The 22,376-nt window shown below is 37.2% G+C and overlaps 1 protein-coding gene across 1 annotated transcript in view; it reads right to left on the bottom strand.

Annotated features, from left to right (window-relative positions):
- Positions 1–22,376, bottom strand: part of TMEFF2 (transmembrane protein with EGF like and two follistatin like domains 2) — a 250,121-nt gene that overhangs the window by 86,688 nt on the left and 141,057 nt on the right. The window contains exon 5 of the mRNA XM_087949547.1: positions 2,476–2,572. Within this exon, the coding sequence (XP_087805673.1) occupies positions 2,476–2,572 (97 nt within the window). The remainder of the gene's footprint in view (positions 1–2,475; positions 2,573–22,376) is intronic.

Genomic DNA, 22,376 nt, shown 5'->3' with positions numbered 1-22,376 from the left:
CAGCTGAGATATAGATTGCTTTAGAGGTATTTTCTCTTTGTTTCCAAAGGCGGTGTTGTTCCAATTGTTGCTATCTAGGTGCTAAAGGAGCTAGGCTGGGCTGGGAATGAGAGAGTGGCCACAATTAGCTGATGAGATTCATCAGATATTTTTTAAGCTGAACGTTCTTCAGTCGGAAAACTGGGACATTTTATAGCTTTTCGATATACTGAATATCAATTTTGTTATATTTAATTCTCATCTGTCCCCTAATGCATAAGGAAATTGGCCACTGTTTCTGAGTATCTGATGTTTTTCATTGTTTTATTTAACTTAAGTAAATATTTCCTTTAATTAAATATTTTCATTTTGGAATATCCTGGAGATATATTGAATCAAAAATGGTACATTTATTTGACAGAGTTTTAATTAATCTTGGTAGAAGAGTAATTAATAACAGTGAACCTTTCTGAGTTTGGCTGGCAGAGACTATGAATGTAAGATGGAAAAATACTCAGTTGAAGAGCCTAAACATAAGGCTTGTACTACCTATGATTCATTTGGGGCTGGATAATTCTACTGATTTTGCTGTCTGCTCATGGCTGAGAAAAAAGAAGAACTGTCATCAAGCATCAGGCAGGTCACAAAACTTTTTTTTAATTTTTGTGCCTCCCCAATGGAAAGAAAGGATGAATGCAATATGATTTGATAAAGAGATTTGACAGACTTGACAGCCAGACATTGTTGAAAAGCAACATGAGGGGTCCCTAACATAGAAGTGCCGTACAACATGGTGGTAAAGCATATGCTTGGCCTGCAGAAGACCCCAGGTTCAATTCCTTTTACCCTCAAGTAAGGATGAATCTCAATGGTTTCCTTGGACAATCCACATCAAAATGATTAGCTGGTAGTAGTGGCACCCACAGGGGATGATAGGATCAACATTGGTAAGAGGACAGAAAGAACATTTATGAAGCAAGCCTGCTCCCTTTGTATGCAAGTCATTGCACAAACATTCCAAGGGAGTGGAGCTTGCATTATGATGCTCAATTAGCCATCTCACCGATTTTGACCTCCAGCAGTTCAGCTGTTGATTAGTTTTGTGTAAACTGGTTAGGCATTTAACCCATTTCTTAACTACATCCCATATACAAAGTCCTACATTTATCATAAGGACAGATTTCACACAACACTCAGATGTCCCCAAACTCTTTAGCTTATTCATCCCTTCATGAAATGACAGATTGTTCATCAATCCCAAACATTTACTGTATGAAAATAATTCAATAAATACTACTTTAACTAAAAGTACTACAAGCAAAGACTATAACAACAATAATAGAGACAGCTCAGAGCCACTCTTGCTGGTGGCTGACAATCCAATCCTGGGTAACCACTAGCCAGGCCCCACCTTCAGAATTAAGGTTTGGTGTGGAGCTCTACAAATGCCTCCTCAAATTAATTGACCCCAACAGAGCATCCATTATTTAACAACCACTGAATGACTCCCCAAATATTTACTGAATCCCATTTGACTCCCTGCCATTTACCGACCCTTTGGATAATCCCATTGACCCTTTAGGGGTCTCTGCTTTAAGTCATTAAAGTGAAAACAACCAACATGAGCACTGGTGAAAACATAGACAATAAATTGTTGGTTAATCTGCTTGAGAATGTTATTCAAACTCAACCATTAAGTGCATGAAAAGACAATTCTCTGGGTTTAATGAGTAGCAATTTGTGTATATATACTGAATCTTCAATATATACACTGGGGAGTATCCAAGTTATGCTGCTGATCCTCCTATTTATTTCTAATTTTTCTGTACTGTGTTTTTGTTATCACCAGACACATTCCATTAAAATGTGGTGTCTTTGACAGGCATTTATTCACATATTTGTTTGTTAGATTTCTCCTACCTTTCTTCTAATAATCCAAGATAACAGTTCACCAATTTCTCTATAGAACAGGAATGCAGGGGTTGACCCAAATTCACCTAGTATGTTTCATGGGTGAGGATGGATTTAAACTTGACTCTCCTCATTTCTTTTCCAACATCTTCACAACGACACTACACGAATGTTCTGCTTGCTGGTTATTTCAACAGACACATGTTGTCACTTAATATTCATGGAGAAAATCAATCTATGTGTTTGTTAGAGGTCAAAAAATTGTGGGCAATTCTCTGTCTCTTTCTCCCCCACTCTATATATCTATCTATCATCTATCTATCTCATTATGGAAGAGGCTAGTGTCAAATCCTAGTGCTTTTTCCCCTCATTAACATTATTTTTCAGATAAATTTCTACAGCAGTATTTCTTTTATTTTTAAATATTGTCTGTCTGTTTATTCTATCTAATCTATCTATCTACCTATCTATCTAAAGCACATTTTGTTCCCCTAAATTATCTTTTGAGGGTGATCCACTAGGAAAGTCACATTCAAAGAAGTCATATTTTCCAAATCAAACAAATATGTAAGTATGTTTCTGTACCAAACATCCTCTGCATCTTCATCGCACTCTGCCCCAAACTGACAAATGTCACAGGTGGATGTTTCCTTTTGAATGGTTTCTCCCGAACCTTCACTCCCTATGAAAGAAAGACAGAAGTCAAGAAAAAAATGCTCATGCCTTTCAAAAGGGCACAAAATCATCATTCATATTCATCTTTGGGGATACATAAAGTTTTATAAACACAAATGACAACAGCCATTTCCATGTTTAGCTGCAACCTCTGACTGTGGAATGGAATAGACTGGACAAACAGATTCAAATTTGAAAGGCAAAAAAAAATTTGAATTAATGTTGATTTTCCTGCAACATCTATAAACAAGTCCAGAAAAAGACTAATAGGTACTACATGCACGGCCATCCAAGGTGTGTATCACATTTTGACCTTTAGACTCAGATCTCTCCATAATCTTAATTTTCAGTATTTGGGTTATACTAATTCAGGCACCTCTGTACGCAGCTGGTAATTCTAGCTTTCAAAAGTTACCAAGGTAGAGGAGATAACCTTGAAGAACAGAACACCAGCTAAGTCTTGAAAAGAAGATGGAGAGGAGGAATGAGGAAGGAACTGATTCTCTTGAGTATAAAAGGAGAGAAAGAGAAGCTTTCAAGATTGGTTATTATACCCTGCAACAAAAGAGTTCCAGTAGACTCTTGAACCTGGCATATCTCATAGGGCTGGCTAACCTATAGAGAAATTCTACATATAGAAGCAAAGAAGAGTAAACATTTGGTGGATGATGATGGGATCCCCAGGTCTCCTTTCAGCACATTCCATCAAGGTACTGGTAGCTTTGTTTTTTTACACTTAATGAAAGCTGATCTGGATCTTCTCAAGATGCAAAAGGACGGGGGAGCTGGTGAGCCACTTGGAGTTTTTGGACTAGACCAGTACAGAAGTATCAGTGATATATAAAAATAAAATAAAGCACACACCATGGTGCTGCATGTGGGTTTTGCCTGGCTCATACACATATTCCTACTTATCTCTAGATACTGGTCTAGTATCAATACTAGACTACTTAATGTAGCATCAATCCTGAGTCTTAAGGTGATGCTCACCCTTTTTCTCTTTTGAGGCTATTTTCTCTTTCCAGATGTCCTCAGCAATTTTTAGATAAAAGAAAAGATGAGAAATGGCTCTTAAGTCTGATGTTGTATTTCTAAAATTAGGGGAAAACCCATGGGATGCTTGCAAGATATTCATGTATTGTTTATGATAAATTCATATTGCATTGTTTAATTTTTGAGGTATAAACTTCATTTTAGTTTGCTCATAAATGCTGCCCAGAATTGGCCAGATGGAGATGGTTTATAAATGATATGATGTAAAGCAACAAACAAAGAGATCCTTTGAGTTCTGGCTAAACTGTGACATTATTTATCAGCAGGGAACAGTTCCAATAGAGTTGAACCAGATCCCTAAAGGAGAGTCCATCAACAGTGCTAATATCTGCAGACACCTCCTGTGGTGTATTTGATATTTTAACATTTTTTTCAAGAACTTAATGTTCAAAATATTTTAAATATATACTTAATTTTAAATATTTTTTTTAAATATTTTCATTACCTGCTCATACCTTGCTTCCAAAAATACATTTGGCATTCAGTGTTCTTTTCTGATTAACATGTACATTTGATCTGGCTCAACTTTAATAACCAGTCTGCCTTCTCTGAAATTGGTATGTTGCTGTGTACTGTGAGAACAAGAATGTGATTTGGCATTTTGGTCTCAAATCTCATTCTGTGTTCTACTCTGTCTCCTAGCAATGATTAGTTTTTGAACCTAAATCACTTGTCCTTCTATACTAATTTTGGGTTCAAAAGAGATTTTTGTAGTTTGGAACCCGATAGCCCCTTCTGGCTTCTTGGTAAAGCCACTTTTCTTTTGGTCTCACCAGTTCAATTGAGAAATAGCCACAGCCACCATGGGAGCCATTTAGTCAAAACAGCCACAACTTTGTCTCCAAAGTCCAAATGCTCCAGCAGCCTCCCAGAGCTAGGGATTCTTGGAACACTAACAAATACTGTTGAGTTTCACTTGCTAATAGTTGCTATGAGCTCAGTAGGGACTGCAGCAAAATCTTGGACCAGTTGCAAAATAATTTTGGAAACTTTATTTGCATTCTTTCTCTCTTTTTTTATCAAAAGAAACATCCGTATCCATATATGAGTTTTAGCTGTACAAAAAAGAAAAGGCACGCCGTTTTCTTTATGTTGATATTCTTAGATCAGAAGCATTTTGTGATTTATTCACTTTTATTTTTAAAATTATGAAAACAGAAATGGATTATAATCCCCTGCACCTGGTTCATTTTCATTGAGTTACCAAACTTGATCATGATGTATAAACATTGTAACAGTAAAACATCTTAATTCCAATCAAATCCTAAAAGGGGGCACAAAAAAAGCAATTACTTGATGGTTTTGTGGCATTAAAAGCCATTCCCCCTTTGATCCAGAAGAGGAATCCCTTATTTTTAGGGAAATCTCAGATCCATACTCAGAGGCCAGATCTAGTTCTGAGGCTTCTAGTTGAAAACATCATGGCACAAGCATAGTGGCATCTTTTCCTACACAACAGGACAAAGATGCTGTTCTTTCAGTGTGATAATGCCTGTTATGGCTTGATCTGGGCTGTGAAACTGTTTACCTACATTCAATTTACAGTACGCTGCCTTTTTCTGTATGTATGAATGGAAACAGTTAAATGTTTGAATGAAAACAGTTAAAATGTTGTTTAAAAATGTTATTTTGGACTTCGTTTTCTAAGCAAAGTCCATTGTTTCTGAAGTCATATAGACAACTAAGGCAATTTATATAATCTGTGCCAATTATATCATTTGAGCAATTATGCAAATGACAATTTTACTCCATTTATGCCCATTTACTTAATTTGTGTCATTATGCAATCTGCAAAAGGCAGAAATTGACTCACAAATTATCTAAAAACTTCAATTATATATTTATGCAAATAACAGAATTTATTTGGGATTTAACAGGTATTCAGATTTAACAAATAACCTTTTCCCCAAACAATCTGTTACATCACAGTTTTATTCCATTATTTAAAGGACCATTTTACAGTGCTCTTCATTTTTCTCAAAGTTCTGCAGTAAGTGTCTAATCCATTATATTAATATTATGTCCATCATAACCATCACGTGAATTATGTCCAAACAGTATAAGACAATTGAGATGACGTATAAGCCAGGGCCTTTCCTCTATTAGCATCTTGATTATGAAATACTGATCCAAAGAAAGAGAGACTTGCCCATAATGTGGACAAAATCTTTCTTTTGTTCTATGTTATTTGGAGTTTGCTTTGATTCTTTTGCTTATAAAGTCCTCATTGCAGCATTGCTCCAAGTTGATTATTTGGGTAATATATGTTACACAGACACATAGACACAATTGTAAATATATACAAGTTCTCGGTTATTCAGGGAAGCAATAAAAATGCTTCAACAAATAATGAAAATACAATCTGCCAACAAAACATTGGCGAAACCGTTGAATTCTTGAAAAATATGTATAGGTACTCTGTACAAGTTAATATGCTTGGGCAAAGAGAAATGTTTTAATCTTGGCAAGAATATTTGCAGAGGCAGATTCTAAAGAAAGGGTATTCCCCTGTCAGAGGACTCACCCAACCCCTCAGCCTCCAAGGAAGCCCTTAAAAGGGGGGCTCTAATAGACATCTTAATGCAGAGATAAGGCTGTTCAGTACAGCAAGAACTGGTCTTCCCTATCAAATTATGAGATAAAATGGTATGTCACAGTCTTGAAATTTCTGCGTCAAAATTGAGAGACATTCTCCCCCACTCCCAAGATTAAATGCAGTCCTTGGTCATCAAAACATTACCAATTTTTGCCTTTGTATACGTGTCAGAAAGTGTATAAAGAAACTCCAATATTTTATTGTTGTTCAAAAAAGAAAAAAAATTCTTACACATTTATCTTGCAATGTATTTCCATCTAACTTTCTTTTGCTCCCCTTAATATATCCACTTTAATGTTAGCAAGTAGGTTTTCATCACTAATTTTAAGCACATTCTTAAGAATGGCAGAATTCAGATTTGCATTCAAAGCACTTGGGATCCCTGATGTAGTTTGAATACTAAACAGACACTGTGGAAACAAATATGTTAAATATATAAGTGAAGCATTTCTCCTCATTTTTTTTCAACCAGAAATGACCAGTTTGTTTCATTTTAAGTTACTATTAGTGATTGAAGATACAAGCCTGACCGAAGAGATCTATTCAGCTGACTCTGTGGCATTAAATAAAAATAAGACCCTTTATAGTGTTATTTATTTATTTTTCCCTGTCATTGATCTGTACAATACTGCCTGATGATAAAATCTTTTTAAAGTGAATTCTTCCTGTCTCCCCCACTTCCTTTTTCTCCTACTGCGTAGATGAGCGCCTTGATAAAAGCTGACAATCCAGAAAGAGTTATTTTCTCCTGATTTCCTGCTGCTATTTAAGCTTCAGGAGGATAAGATGTTCATTTTCTAAGGTGACTAAGGGTGGCTAGTTTTCCTCCCCTCCCACTTTTCCCCCCACCGCTTTCTAAATTGCCCTTGCCTGTCACAAGAAAGCTGGACGGAAGAAAGGGAGATTAGTTGTCACAGAGATTCAGAAAATCCTACCTACATTTCTACAAATAGATGGAGAGAGAGAGAAAGAGAGAGAGACAGATAGAGAGGGAGGGAGGGAGAGAGAGAGAGAGAGAGACAGACAGAGAGGGAGGGAGGGAGGGACAGACAGACAGAGAGAGAGAGAGAGAGAGGGAGGGAATGTGGTCAAGAATCAGTGGGGTTGAGCTACAAATCAATATATACCAAAGACAATGAACTTTGACTCCCTTTTAGGGTAGCTCCACTACACATAGACAGCTGATGGTTCCCTCCAGACTGATAAAAAGTTCCTCTCTGACTGTGTTGGGTCAGCAATCAGTCATGACCTCCTTAATATCACTTGCCCAATGCTTTGGTCCCAGGTATTCTTGGCTCTAAAGAGGCTTCTGCTTATCGATGGCACAGCATTATGACTTCCACCAGGTAAATGTTTTTCTTGGACCCAATCACCAGAAAAGAAGGAGGCAGAGGAAGCAGCAATGTAATCACTATCTGGATGACTTTTCTGAAGGCAGTTCTTATCAGTCTAGCACATTTGTACAATGGTATCAAATTAAAATAACTCCTAAACTCATCTTTTCCTTATAGGTGAATACGTGAAGAGATTTCATACTGAGGTTCCACCTAGACCCCTGTGTTATTAGAAAATGGTGTGAAAGAGGATATGTGCAGAGTATTTTGGAAGGATCTAAGCTCTATGCAAGAATCCATTTCCATTGTTTGTTTCATGTTGGGCAGGGTTAACACATATAACTAAACTTTCTAATCTTGTGGTTATTCATTATATGGAAGCAAAGTGAAAACACAATTGATTAATGGTTAATATGCAAGTGTTTTAATAGATTCATTGAAAAAGCTGAATTTATAAATCCATCCCAGGAAACTTCAAATTTCAATGAATCCCACATAGATTTATTTATGACAATCCTAAGAAAGATATTAGAGAAAATGTAAAATAACTGATAATCAAACTTTGTATGGCTTCATATATTATGACAGCTAATAATTCATTGTCCTTTCCTATCTATATTTCTATTAAATCAATGTTTCTTCTCACAAACTTTTGTCTCTACTAACTATGATTACCTTTAAAAGTCTCAGGCAAAAGCTCTTTTTAAATCTCTTAAATATTGAGATTAAGGATTGAATTTATTTATTTGTTTTGATATGCAAGACAAGGATATTATCAATGGGGCATGTAAGAAGTCCACATTATGGAGTATGAAATACCTCTTAATGTGTTCCTAGACATGATGCTCTTTTGATATTTAGAATTTCATCATTTCAGTATTTTGACTTGAGATGTTGCAGGATCTATTGTTTTGGTCTAGATTTTATTTACATCATTCTGTGGACATATTTATCCTTCATTGGAAATTCACTGGAAAGTTATTTGGGAGAAATCTCTTTTGAAGGACAGGTGGAGATGAAATGTTGAAAAAAAATCATTCAGAAAGAGATGGAAAATCTTTTAAACAAAAAATAAATCTGTTCTTTGCTTAGGAGCAACAAGACAGACTATGGATATTCAATTCACTTTCATGATCAATTCAATTTTATGTTCTCTGGTGCAGTGATTAGAATGCAGTACTGCAGGCTATTTCTGCTGACTGCCAGTGCCTACAATTTGGCAGTTTGAATCTCACCAGGCTCAAGATTGACTCAGCCTTCCATCCTTCTGAGATCGATAAAATGAGGACCCAGATTGTTGGGGGCAATAGGCTGACTCTGTAAACTGCTTTGAGAGGGCTGTAAAGCACTGTGAAGCGGTATATAAGTCTACGTGCTATTGCTATTGCTATTAGCAATTCTACCAAGAGAGCTTTGGAAAACTACCCCACTAGTAGAAAATTACAATGCAGTTTCTGCATGTATTGGTCAGATAAAGTAGATAACAACAACAACTAGTAAAAAAAGGAAATACTTTAAAATAATCTCCAAATAAAATTGTGCGATATTTTGAACATCACACATAGAGATCACACCATGTGTTTTCATGTCATTTTAGCAAAAGGAAGTAGGTGTAAAGGACAGAAGAGAAAGTGAGAAGCCACTCTGGAATACATGAAGTCAATCGTTTTTGCAAAAAGTGTGAGCCTAAGTTTTGCAGACAATATATATTTCATTCTATAATAAAAATCTCCCCTGGCACAAACCAGCCAGAGAGGTTCAGATGCTGAAAGTAACTTTCCTCTGTAATCGATAAGTCTTTTTCTCCCTTGAATAACATTTGCTCAGGTGAAAGCTGCAAAGTGAGAAAAATGAATGGGCGTGAAATAACGGGCTAGCACAGAAGTAGCCATCCTCTCAGATCTCTGGGAACAGTTCAAAATAACATTACAGGAAAGATGAAAAGAAAATTCACAACTCCTTCTGCCATAAATACCAAGTATGCAACACCGCTTGGGTTGCACACAGCCTCCTTGTTCTGTGAAGAAGTGACCCGTCCCATGTGCACTTACACAAAGGGAAATTAGCTGCAATTTCCATTGCCAACTTGACCCTGATCAAAAGCCCATTTGACGTGGGCTGAAACATTATCCTTGATCTCAATGAGCACTCAAGACTGAGACTGCCGGGTCTCAGCATGGCCGTGAAGCATTTCTGAGATGCAAGAGCTCCAATTTTATGCACCAAGCATCTTTCTCATGTGATTAAATTGAGAAGGGCTGACTCACCTGCTGTGGAAGAGCCCTCCTTGCCATTTCCCTCTGATTACACTGTACTGGGCTGACCCCAGATCAAATGCTAAGCGAACAGCAAGCAGACAGGTGAACCATAGAGAGCAGATCACTCTCAAACAGTCAGGTCTCAGGCTGCGGTACAATTTCAAAGCTCTTCAGCAGGGACAACAAATTCTTCTACCTGCAATCCTGTTCCTCTCTTTCAATAAACTTCATTTGTTTCTCTTTCTCTTTCCCCTCCATACCCTGACAGGTCAGCTCATGTACTCGTAGAACTGCATCAGAATTGTAACTCCTCTATTGCATCTTCAGCCAGAGATATCAGGAAAGGGTTTGTGAAAGGCTGAAGAGCATGGCATTTGCAAGACTGTTTCCATTTTCTTGCAGCCCACCTAAGGCATCCATCTCATTTATAAGAGCTTCTCTGTCTCCAAACCCATTTCTAGTTATTTTAAAAGCCCTCGACGGTGTAATCCAGAATACCTGAGGGAGCAGTTGCAAATACCAGACTTCCTAATCTATACTATAGCTCTACTGGGCTTTCTGCTAAAAAAAAAAAAAAAAAAAAGCCTAAGATGTCCGTCTGTCTGTCTGTTTGTCTGTCTCTTTCTTGTTGTGGCCCCACAATTAACAAAATTATTCATTCATTTGAGATTTGCCAAATCTAAGCCAGTTTAGATAAATTGTTAGAAGAATTTTCCTTTTCTTCTGGGAACTGGTTAGGCTTCTAATATTCTTCTTGCTGCTAAAACAGTGCTGTTATCAGAATTTATATTAAAATTGGATGACAGGAAAAGTGAGGGTTTTTTTGTTTTTGTTTTGTTGTAACAAATTAAGAGATAACTTTCTCGTGATACTTGTATTTGCTGCAAAGGAGACTGGAAGCTTCTTTCTGTTTTTTACTTTCCCCCTCCCCCTTTTCTCTCTCTGTCTAATTGTTCTCTTTATTCTGTAGTAGTTTCTGTTAGTTTTTATGATCTGTTTAAAATGTTGTTGTACAATTTTAAATGAAGAATTTGTAACGTAATGGAACAGAACACTTTATTTGGCCAAGTATGATTAGACATACAAGGAATTGTTCTCCGGTGCAGAAGCTCTCAGTGTACATGCAAAGCAACAGGCTCATTATCACTGCAATACTAATAAGAGTGCGGAGTAGAGAAGATTATCCATAAATGCTAAAACTACAGCCATACTACATGGGTAAATATACATAGACATTGGACCGCACTGTCAAAATTAGATAGTCAGCAGATTGATGGCAGAAGAGAAAAACTGTCCCTATATTCATTTTGGCATGTAAGAAGTAATTCATATTACTTCTTCCAATATTTTCATTCATACATATGTTGTTTCAATGAGGTGACCCAAGATGATGTATAAAGATTGAACCTCCACTCTCCCAAATCATAGCCTAAATCATAAAATCAATTTTCAAAAAACAAAAATTGCGTGCTTGGGGTCAAAGAACCAGATCACTTGAGTAACTGAAATAATAATAAAACAATCAACGGAACTCGCTGAAGCTCCTGGCCAAATAGCTGTGGGAACAGCCAAGCCTTATGAAAGAGCAACAGAATTGGGACTAATCAGATATTATTCTCTGCTTGGAGAAAATACATGAATTGAAAAATCAGTGATACCTGTTCTCCTATTGAAGAAGCATACCTTTCAGCAATATAATGTTCCTCCTAGAAATGGATAATTATGTAAAAAGTTGTATAATTTGTATAATGTATATTATACACATTTACACATACAGTTGGTTGGTATCCTCTGAATATATTATTATATTATAAGATTATAACTCCCACCAACCCATCTAGTAGATATAGGTCTTATTAGCTAGGCATGATGGTAGTTGAAGAGCAAGAAGCAACCAGCTTTGGGAAAACTGACACCAGCACAATTCCTTTTTCTACTCTTCATGTAGAAAAGTGATTTTTTTCAAGTGTATAAAGTTCATTACATCTAAAGATTTCAGGACCAAGAAGTTGTAGCTGTGTTTATAGCTTCTTTTTATCCTGCTTTTCTTTCAAATCATCCTACTATGGGCTATTTCACAACACAATTTCCTACCCTGGGATGGAATTTACATGCATCCACATTCTTCCTGAAAAACTGTTATGGAATGTTGGATATGAAGTGGTCTGACTGATGCCAACTTTTCACATTACTAGTAATAGCACTTAAAGTTATATACCACTTCACAGTGCTTTACAGCCCTCTCTAAGTAGCTTATAGAATCAGCATATTGCTCCCAACAATCTGGATTTTCATTTTACTGACCTCAAAAGGTTGGGAGGCTGAGTCAACCTTGAGCCAGAGAGAATCGAACAGCTGGCAGTCAGCAGGATTAGCTTGCAATACTGCATTCTACCTACTGCGCCACCACAACTTTTATGTACTGTGTGAACAATATAGCAATATTTGAAACCATTTAGCAGCTGCCAGTGTTAAACAAAAAAAGTTCATGCTTGCCAAGAAATGCGAGGAAAATGTAGAAGGGAAAATGGTCAAGTAGTATGTTGGGAACTCTTACATCTTCACTGTTGGTTTAATTTTCTTTTAAAAGGAAATGGCTTCATTACACAGGAACTTCCAAAGACCATATGGAGCAGTTGTAAACTTTAATATGGGTTTCATTGTGCCACAAATTAGGAGAGACTTCATTTTTGAACGTGTCACTTACATCAAGCTTTTTTTAAAAAAATTCCCATGTCGGTCATTTGAACAAAAAAAGTGAAATCGGCAAATGTGCCTTTGATTCAAGTGTTTGCTCTTTGCTTCATTGCCATTGCTGTTCTGCTCCCATTTTAGACAGCATTTGAACATTATCTTAGTAAAAAGCAATCTGGGAACATGGGCAGCAATTCAATCTACATTTTCTTGGACATTTTCTTTACATTTTCTCAATGGTGTCAATAGATATTTTTTTTTCTGTTCCTGTTGTTCCTTCATAAACATACATCAAAATCTCTATAATGCTCTGACCTTCAGGAGACTAATAGTTTCCTTATTTCTATTAAGAAATAGGCCCAGGTGCATTTATTTCCAAGGAGGTATGCATACGATTACAGACACATTTTTCAAGTTAAAGACATGATGTTGCTATCTGTGCCAAACCCTTGAACAAATTACCCTAATTTATTGATGTCAGATGCACAAATCTCATTATTCAGGACAGCTCAATTCCCTGGAGTAAACTACTCTCAATGGCAGTTTTCTATAGGGTATTGAAGAGCCATGGTGGTGCGGTGGTTAGAATGTAGTATTGCAGGCTATATTGACTGCCGACTGCCAGCATTTTGGCAGTTCGATTCTCACCGGCTCAAAGCCTTCCATCCTCCCGAGGGTTGGTAAAATGATGAACCAGATTGTTGGGGGGGGGGGGAATGGACTGACTCTGTGTAAACCACTTAAAGAGGCCTGTAAAGCACCACGAAGCAGCATCATATAAGCCTAAAGAGCTACTGCTATTGCTACTTGTTTTCTTCTGTGGCCCACAACATCAGACTGTGAATAGATATTGGCTTTGACTCAGAACCTATGTATGATGATACCACTCGAGTTCAAATATGTCCCTTTTCACACCTGCATCTCTACCTCACCTTGCTCACCTTTTGATAGCTTCTTCTTCACTTGATTTTTTTTTTAGGTAGTGCTATTCAGTACAACATGGAATGTTTCTTCTGCTGCGAGCTGTCATCTACATTAGTAGTTTGAAAACTCAGCATTCTCTCTCCATTTCACTGACATCAGAAGAACAGCTGGATGATTGCCTGAAGGCACTGATGGGTGGTGTGAGATCAGTAAACTGAAGCTGGACACAAACTTTTGAGGCCCTGATTAGATTCCCTCTCTGAGAATGATCTAATATCTGTGATTTAGGACAGAGCTTTCTAAACTGTGATGTCCCAATTATAGTAGAATCCTTTCCTGAGACAAATTAGATTGATTTCTGTGTTATCAAAAGTTAGGCAACAATTTATCTATTTACCAGGTGTTTCTGGGATCATACTGCTTCAGATTAACTCCTCTCAGAATTGATGCCTACTGCACATTATCAGTATTTGTGTTTTACTTTTAGCATCGTCTAATGTATGCTTTTAATAGTGGTTTATCATCGTCACACGTTGCTTTGGGCAATGTTCTGGGATCTTTTAAGAGAAAATAAATAAAATAATATAAAATAAATTGATGATTAAACATTACAATAACAGCAATAAATATATTGGCTGATCACACACACACACACACACACACACACACACACACAGCAACCTGGAAGGAGAGACTGTGCAAGAACATCATTAGAAGGGGACTCGTTCTCGCTGCTTACAAACACACTCCTTGCCAGAACTGCAATCATAATGCTATAAAGTAAACTTTCCCTTAGAGCATAGTATTTTATTGAACAATAAAACATTTTATTGTGTAATAAATAAAACACAAGAATGTAGAGTGGGAATGCGCCTCTGGGAGTTCTGCATCAGTCACTCCCCAACTCTATGCCCACTTACTTGAGAATGGACCCCACTCAGCACAAGATGCTTGACGCCTTATAAAACATACCTAGATTTTACTGTAAGGATTACACCAGTTTGTACTATATGTGCGCACGCAAATGGGTGGAGCAAAACAATATAAACAAGGATGTGTTTGCCCACTTTGCTTCTAAATACCTAGCCCTCTCTTGTTTCTGAAGACCAAGATTGTACCCAGCAAACAAAGATTTCATCAAAATGATGAAAATGTATTGTGACACCATAATGCAAACTCTGCCCCCTGTATAAATTCTAATGCAAATACAAAAGAGTGGAATTTGCATTTGCAATGTCACAATGCACAATGTCATTTGTCCACATAAGAAACTCACACTTCAAAGGTATTGTTATTTAGAATAAGAGATGGAGAGAATGCTTTTTAGACTGCTATCTAGTTGAAGGATTAAAGAGCCTGATCCTCCATTATTCTAACACTGCAGCATCATTCAACTGTTCGAAAACTTAGCAAGGGAAAACACACTTAAAAAAAAGAACAAAGAGGAATTGGACCAGTGCTTGGTATATATGATGGTTTTAAAGGATTTTTTGTTGGAGTACCATTGATTTATACGTGTTTATCTTTCAAAATATTATTCAGGTTTGCAAGATAGCACACCACACAATAGCAAAATCCTAATGATTTAAAAAAAAGTCTAAGAAAAAGAAGAGAAAGGAAAAAAGAAGGAACATTTAGGTATCTCAGAAGATTTCTTATCAGCACACAACATAGTTCTTTAATGGTTCAGTACCTTACAGGGTCATCAGAGATCACTTATCATATAAATCAAATAAGTGGCAGACTATAAGAGTGCAGGCCTATAGCAATTTTATGTCTTTACTCACAGGCATCAGATCTATCTTTTGGACAGACTATAGAGAAAAGATAATGTGCTAAACCCATTTAAGCTATCCACAAAACTCAAATCAAGAGATCACCTAATCTGAAGATGCCACAATGACCCTTGATTAAATGCCAATTTGTAGAAGAAATAGCTGGCTTTAAACTTTTACAGAGCTGACTGACCTAAGCTCTTGTTTACCCAGAAAGTGTTTCTTGCTTTGAAGAAAGGTCTCTCATACATATACTGAAATACACGGAATAAAATTGGTATACCTTTAAGCCAGGGGTCTTCAAACTTGACAGCTTTAAGACTTGTGGACTTCAACTCCCAGAATTCCTCCTCCAATCATGTTAGCTCAGGAATTCTGGGAGTTGAAGTCCACAAGTCTTAAACTTGCCAAGTTTGAAGACCCTTGCCTTAAGCCATATTGGTCAGAGTCAGGTTGAATATTTATGATCTGGTTACTGCAGAGGAAAACACTTTAACAAAATGCTGAGACTATAGCAATGGTTTATTGGTGTGAGGGCATGAAACCTCCCATTCCCACCATGCAAAAGGACTTGGGGATGCCCTCCTGACTGCAGAAACTAAGCTTAGGAGATCAATCTTAGAGGCCTTTCTTATCTAATAACTGTCTTGGCTCCCAGTGGAGTGGGTTTCTTTCTTTCTTTCTTTCTTTCTTTCTTTCTTTCTTTCTTTCTTTCTTTCTTTCTTTCTTTCTTTCTTTCTTTCTTTCTTTCTCTTTCTTTCTTTTCTCTCTCTCTCTCTCTCTTTCTCTCTCTCTCTTTCCTTCCCTCCCTCCTCCCATTCCATTCACACCTGGGGAAAGAGGAAAACTGCTACAATGGAAAGCAATCTCTCTCTGTAAGTGTGGGGTTTTTAATTAGAAAAATGAACTGTGGATAATGGATTTGCACCCTTCCTCTCTCCACTGTGCTCCAGTGTAATTTTCAGTGCCTGTCCCCACCTAATCATTTCAATTAAAACAGCAATCCTGGGAGAAGGATTCCATCATAGGAAACATAATATTGCTTTGTGCAAATGGAAATAGTTGATGCTCAAAGCAGGATACTTAATGTTCACCATCTCCATGACTGAGAATTTCATTATGTTCAATACAGCGCAAGAGGGTCTTCTAATCTTTCAGCAAAAATTTTCAGATTTCTGTCTTGATATTCTGTTGACATATTTTTCTCCTGGAAAGTACTAGGTTTCTAAGGAGTTGTGTGAAGACTTTTTAAAAAAAATTGGTTTTAACTGATTGTATCCTACACATGCCCACTAGTTTAATAACTATAATAAACAAAGCAAAAGGACAGCTGGGGGCAAATGGGATTGCCTTTTCAGGGAGAAAATGGGGTTGACACAAATCAGACATCCATTTTAAACAGTTTTCACTAGTGCAAAGCTATCATTAGATACCATGCTTGAATAGACTTCTTTGTCGAAACAAGACCCTAGCTTCATGGGCAAAGCAATAGTTTCCAAATGGATTCAGATGTTTTAATTAACAACGGGTGCCTGGAAAGCCATGTTATCTTTGACCGCATACACTAGAACATTTAATATCCACTGGTCTTCCCCAATTTTAAAGTGCTATTCCAGACTTCCTGGTTCAACATAAGACTCCCTTAGGTTGAATGGAGCTACCTCCCAGACGGTGTCTGCTCTCTTTAGTATCAGAAGGATTGTGCCTCTCTACTACTACGCATTGGGAAAGACAAGAAAACATAACTATCAGGCCTATTCTCCTGTCCTGCTTGTAACTTTCCTTTGGACCTATCTAGAAATGAAGATATCTAGATATCTGAGCATGAGAGTGTAGATAGCATTATTGTTATAAATCACTTTAGTATTGCAGCTGCTGCTTGTCCTTTGGCTGAAATTTTAATAATAAAGGGAAGTAAATAAATAAGTAAATAAATATCTTAAAAAACATTGATAGCAAGAAGCTTCAGAGATTTATTATCTGCTTATTTACAAATGCAAAATATATTACACTTGATTACAGCACAGCAGTGGCTCTAGGCAAGTCACAACAAAAACTTGTTTAGAGTGTGTGTTTATGATGATCTTTGGTTCCTGAGTTCAATAGGTATGAGTGTGATTAAGTGTTTGTGTGTGCGCTTCCTTAACAAATCCAGTGGATTTCTGGAACCAGGTCACTGGGAAGTAGTTACCCAAGAGAGTTTTTGCTGCCTTCCAAAATGCGGAGGTGCCAAATTTGACCTATAAAACTAAAAATGATTGACACCAAGGTGTTCTACACTTTCTCTCTGATTTTTACAGTCTGCCCAGGGCAATCATTTGGTATTGTCCTCTGCGACTCCGAAATGGATCGTGAGACTTTGCACTTAATTAGTTGTTCACTAGCTGAAAAATGCCCTTTTCTGATAATGTCCCAAAGGAAAACTTTGGAAGAGGGAAGGTGGAAAATGGGAGTTTGATGGAATGGAATAACTTTGCAGGGGGAGGGAATGGTGTTTAGCTTTCTGATTCACCTTCTGAATAACAGTATTTCAAATTGCACCATTTTATTGTTGGCATAAGAAACACATGACTCTCAAAATGAAGACTGCACACTGCACTAGAGAGGCCAGCAGAAGAACAGTAAGTCTAAAAGTTCACACTAGGAATTATTTTAAGGGCTAAGTGATTTGCAAAAAAGTTGAAGGTCCCTCCCCCTTAATATGCAAGCAAATATAAATAAATCAATGACAGCATTAAAAAAAAAGAATGTATTTCAAGTTGCACTATTTGCAGAGGGATGATGGTGGAGCATAGCTTAGCTCTTGGCACAAATGGAGCCTACTGGTCATGCTCTACTGCTGAAAATGACGTTCTCTTCCCACTCCTGATTATTTGCTTTTAGCAATAAGCTTGACTTCCCCTAACAAGCTTGTGTTTGGAAGAATTGCCAAGAACCTAACACTTGGAAAAAAAACTCCTTAATGCCTATTTTATGTCTATGATGCTGATTCACATGACATGGCAAATTACGCTTTGGGTCCTTGTCTAATTTCCAGCTATTAACCACATATGTTGATATTTTGCTTAATTTATGGATTGTTAGTGGAAGTAGATTTGAAGTTAGTTGTGGAATCACCTTTCTCCTGTGGTTTCTGCCTGCCCTATCAGGCCTGGCAGAGTGGGCAAGATCCAGGTATCATCAATAAAAAGCAAGGTCATTTAGCAGATCCCCAGAAACATTCCTTCTCCATTCTGGCACTTCACATTCAAGGCAGGATATTAATTTGGGAGCTCTGCTATGGGTACACATGTCCAGTTGTGTTTTTATTGAGCCTTGATGCAGTTGTAATTGTTTTTTGTTTTAATGTAATCCTCTGTTTTTGTTGTTCGCTGCCCAGAGTTCCTTGGATAGCCATATAAATTAGATTAATAAAATAAATAAATAAAATGTTTGGATCCCTTCTCCAAAAATGGGAGTGTGCACTCCCTCCTATTTAAAATGCCAGAATATATACTGCAAGTTCCACAGTTTCTTTCAAAAATATTAGCTAGCTAGCTAGTTTGTGGATCTTATTTGAGTATGCAAACATTGTAGATGGGTATGATTCAAGATTGTGGAATCTCCCTGAATTTTATTTTTTTACTAAATCTTGAGACCAGATGCAAAACAGTGACTGCAATGTGAAAGGCAGAGCCAGGTACAAAATAGATGGATGAGAAAGAACAAGTCAGAGCCAGATGCAAAATAGTGGCAGGATGGAGGAGTCACTTAAGTGTGATAGGAAGTATAGAAATGTGAATGAATGAATGAAGAAGGATATAGACAAGGCAAAAGTCTCCTCACGTATCATGAGCTTTGGTGAACTACATATGCAGCAAAATAATTTTCTTTATGTAAATTATTCTAATTCTAAGGTTCTGATCAATTTATTAAATGGAAAGAAATCTTGGTGTGTGTCTTTTTTTAAAGTAACTCTGTGCCAAAAACATGCTTACCAAAAATGCCTTACCTTTTCATAGTGGCTTACTCATCTCTATACCCTACCATCCTGTGTGTCCCTAAATCCCACTGTTAGTAAACATTTCAGATAGCTTCAATATCTCAAATCAAGCAAACAAATGCACATATTTCCCTACCTATAGAAGTTGTGTGGTGATATTCACACATACATAAACCTAGCTCCATCCCAGGAGAGATGTCCTCAAACTGAATTATGATTCCAGACAAGTAATTAACTAATTCATATTGCAGAGTTGTGATCTGGCAAACCACAGGGCAAATGCTGCCAACCCAAATAAACAGTACTTAGGCTCCTGTTCTTTCACGGTGCCACTCATCCAATTTGTTACTGACATATACATGTTGGAAGCCAACTGCTATAATCAAAACCAACATGTTCTGGTAGCACTGCAGCATCCAAATATAAGGGCACATAGCAGACCAAAAGTGACAGATGCTGAAATGGAAAATAGATTGCAACAGGAGGCATATCCTTGTCTGGATGTCAAAACGGGGAACATGCCAGTTGGCGGCGTGAGCCAATCTGCTTAAGAATCTAAATGAACCTTTCAGCCATTTAAATCATACTATTCACATCTTCTTGCTTGTGAATAGCTAACCCGGCGATAGCATCTTGCTACTGACCAGCAGGCATTCACCAGAAAACAAACACCAGCATTTCATGGATGAAATAACACATAATCCACTGGATGTGAGTACTCTATCCGAACACAAATTAACCAAATGAGAACCTACAACACAGCACATCTTGTGGGGCACATTTCAAATATTTGTTGGTACACAGGAATTCTTTCCCTTATTTACACTTTTGTCAAGCTTTTTCAACTGCATAAAAAGGGGTTTATTTATTATGTTTTATTAACAGATCTTAATTTGCAAGAAGTGCCTCTCTCCTCAGTACTAGATGCAATGGCTTAGTCAATGAAATTTATGTAAAACTAATTTTTCCTGATAAGATTCATTTACATTCTCTTCCACAGAAATCATTTTTCTGGTAATCTAATATTATGCAAAATCGGAATTCAGGATTGTTCATAGTATTTTTGGTTTCTGATTGGTTTACTAAACCTCCTAAGCCATGTTTTCCCCTATTTCTCTTCATTAGCTTCAAATAATTAGATCAGGCCAGAACAATAAAATTGATCATATGATCAGGCCTAAGGGAATGGAAAATGCATTAGGGACATTTGGAATTATGCTTTCAAAATGCTGAATGCTTAAGTTATGTTTAGTAACTACTGTATCCCACCTTTGATTAAGTTATAAGCACAAGTTTCATTTTGAAGGGTTCAAAACACAAATGTTCTTTCTTAATATTATTGTTAAGAAAAAAAAATCAAATCAAGACGCAAACATTTTTTTAAATCAAGTTCCTATGGAAGGAACATCCTTTTTTCTATGTGCTGCCTGAAGTATTTTTTGAAGGAAGCCACATTTATAAAAAGGAATCCATAGCAAACATGGATTGGTCAAATTGAAAAAAGAAAGAGAGAAAGAGAGAGGGAGAAAATGTTATTATTATGCATCTAGGAATATGAGCCCAGTTCTCAGGAGAGCTGTTTGCTATGTTGAAATAAAAAAAAAAACAATAAAAAAACTAACACACGTAATCAATTAGCCAAGCCTCTTTCTCACCTCAGAAGAAAATAAGTGATTATATTTGCAGACAAATATATGCACATGTTGTGTGGCAGAATGAAAATGGAAAAATAACAATAAAAAACTACTTTCACTCTAGCCTCATGAAGTATCTGCCAGGATACAGATGCAATTCTCCTCCACCTTCATGCTTATGAGCTTGGACTGTGTGTGTAATTGTCATCCATTCAGTGCAAAAATCTGAAACTGCTTCTGTATGCATGTTTGGCTAAATATACTTTCAGAGTGATTAAAGTGAGTCTTACCAGCCTCTCCATTATTAGGAGCTTATAGGTGTAACAGCCCTGTTCTCTCTATTCTTTTCTTCAAATAGGAGGAGAGCTTACATTAAGAGGGTGTCACGAATGTAAGTCTTTGCCTGGAACAGCAACATCACGTGTTCTTTTAAACTCACACCAGAGTGCTCTCTCTATCGTATGAGAGAATTACCTTCATTCTTTGAGATGGAATTTCTTCAGTGTTTATATTATTGTTATTTATTAATACTTGTCATCCTCAGGCTATTAATGTGAGAACTCTCGTTTGCCCTGTTCCCGGTAAATATATTCCTGCTCATAAACGGCTCACAAATAAATGAAATGACAAAATAAACCAGGAAGTAAATCGTTTGCTGTAGTGGTGAAGCACAAGGGTGGAAACCAGGGGACTGAGTGGTTAAGCACAAAGCCAGCTTGGTGACCTTGACCAATCCTTCCCTCTGAGCCCTAGCAAGCAGGTAAAAGCAAATAGCTTCTAAAATCTTGTCAAGAAAATTGCAGGCACTTGTCCAGGAAGTTACCAGGAAGAAAGAGGAGCCATAAAACTCCAGAGCATAAACTTTGGCTATGGTATCTAATCTTTGTACCTCTCTCCCCACCCCCCACCCCAAAAAAACCCCTCTTCTATCCATCTGTTCTGGTTAGGTGCATGAATTCTGCACATTTGTAGCAGAAACTAGGAGTTATATTAATCTTGATTTAATGCCAATCCTAATTGGATGTAAAGATCCATGCCTCTCACAATTATCAATGGTGACTATAAACAGAACTTGAAAATAAGCTGGAATTTGATTATCCCTAAGCAACATTTCTTTTGCAGAATTATGATCTGAAATATTAATGAGGAAATGTTGGTTACCCTTACGTAGTTGAACTGCCTGGGGAGATCCCCCCCCCGCTTCTATTTAATTGTGCCTGATTCTCCGACACTGTCTGCACAAGTGTCTGTACTTCTGTTGGCAAGGTTTTTCGGAAGTGTTTTGCCATTGCCCTCCAACCTAGAGTTCAGAGGCATGACTGGCTCAAGGCTACCCAGTTGGCTTTGTGTACAAGCAGGTCTAGAACTCACAGCCTTTTGGTTTCTAGCTTGATGTCTTAATCACTACACCAAACAAGCTGAAGAGTAAAATAACTTTATTCTCAGAAATGTGGTACTCCTATCACGACCAGCAAGCTACAAGAAAGGCTGGTTCTCATTGACCAGCTACCTACAATGTGCACTGTGGAGGAATCAGTAGATGAAAGTTGGTGGTCAACTG

This window comes from Notechis scutatus, chromosome 1, assembly GCF_049901735.1.
Source record: "Notechis scutatus isolate UNSWTSFEM ecotype Mainland chromosome 1, rNotScu1.2, whole genome shotgun sequence".
Lineage (NCBI taxonomy): Eukaryota > Metazoa > Chordata > Lepidosauria > Squamata > Elapidae > Notechis > Notechis scutatus.
The sequence above is the reverse complement of the archived record's forward strand: the minus strand, read 5'-3'. Positions and strand labels throughout refer to the sequence as shown.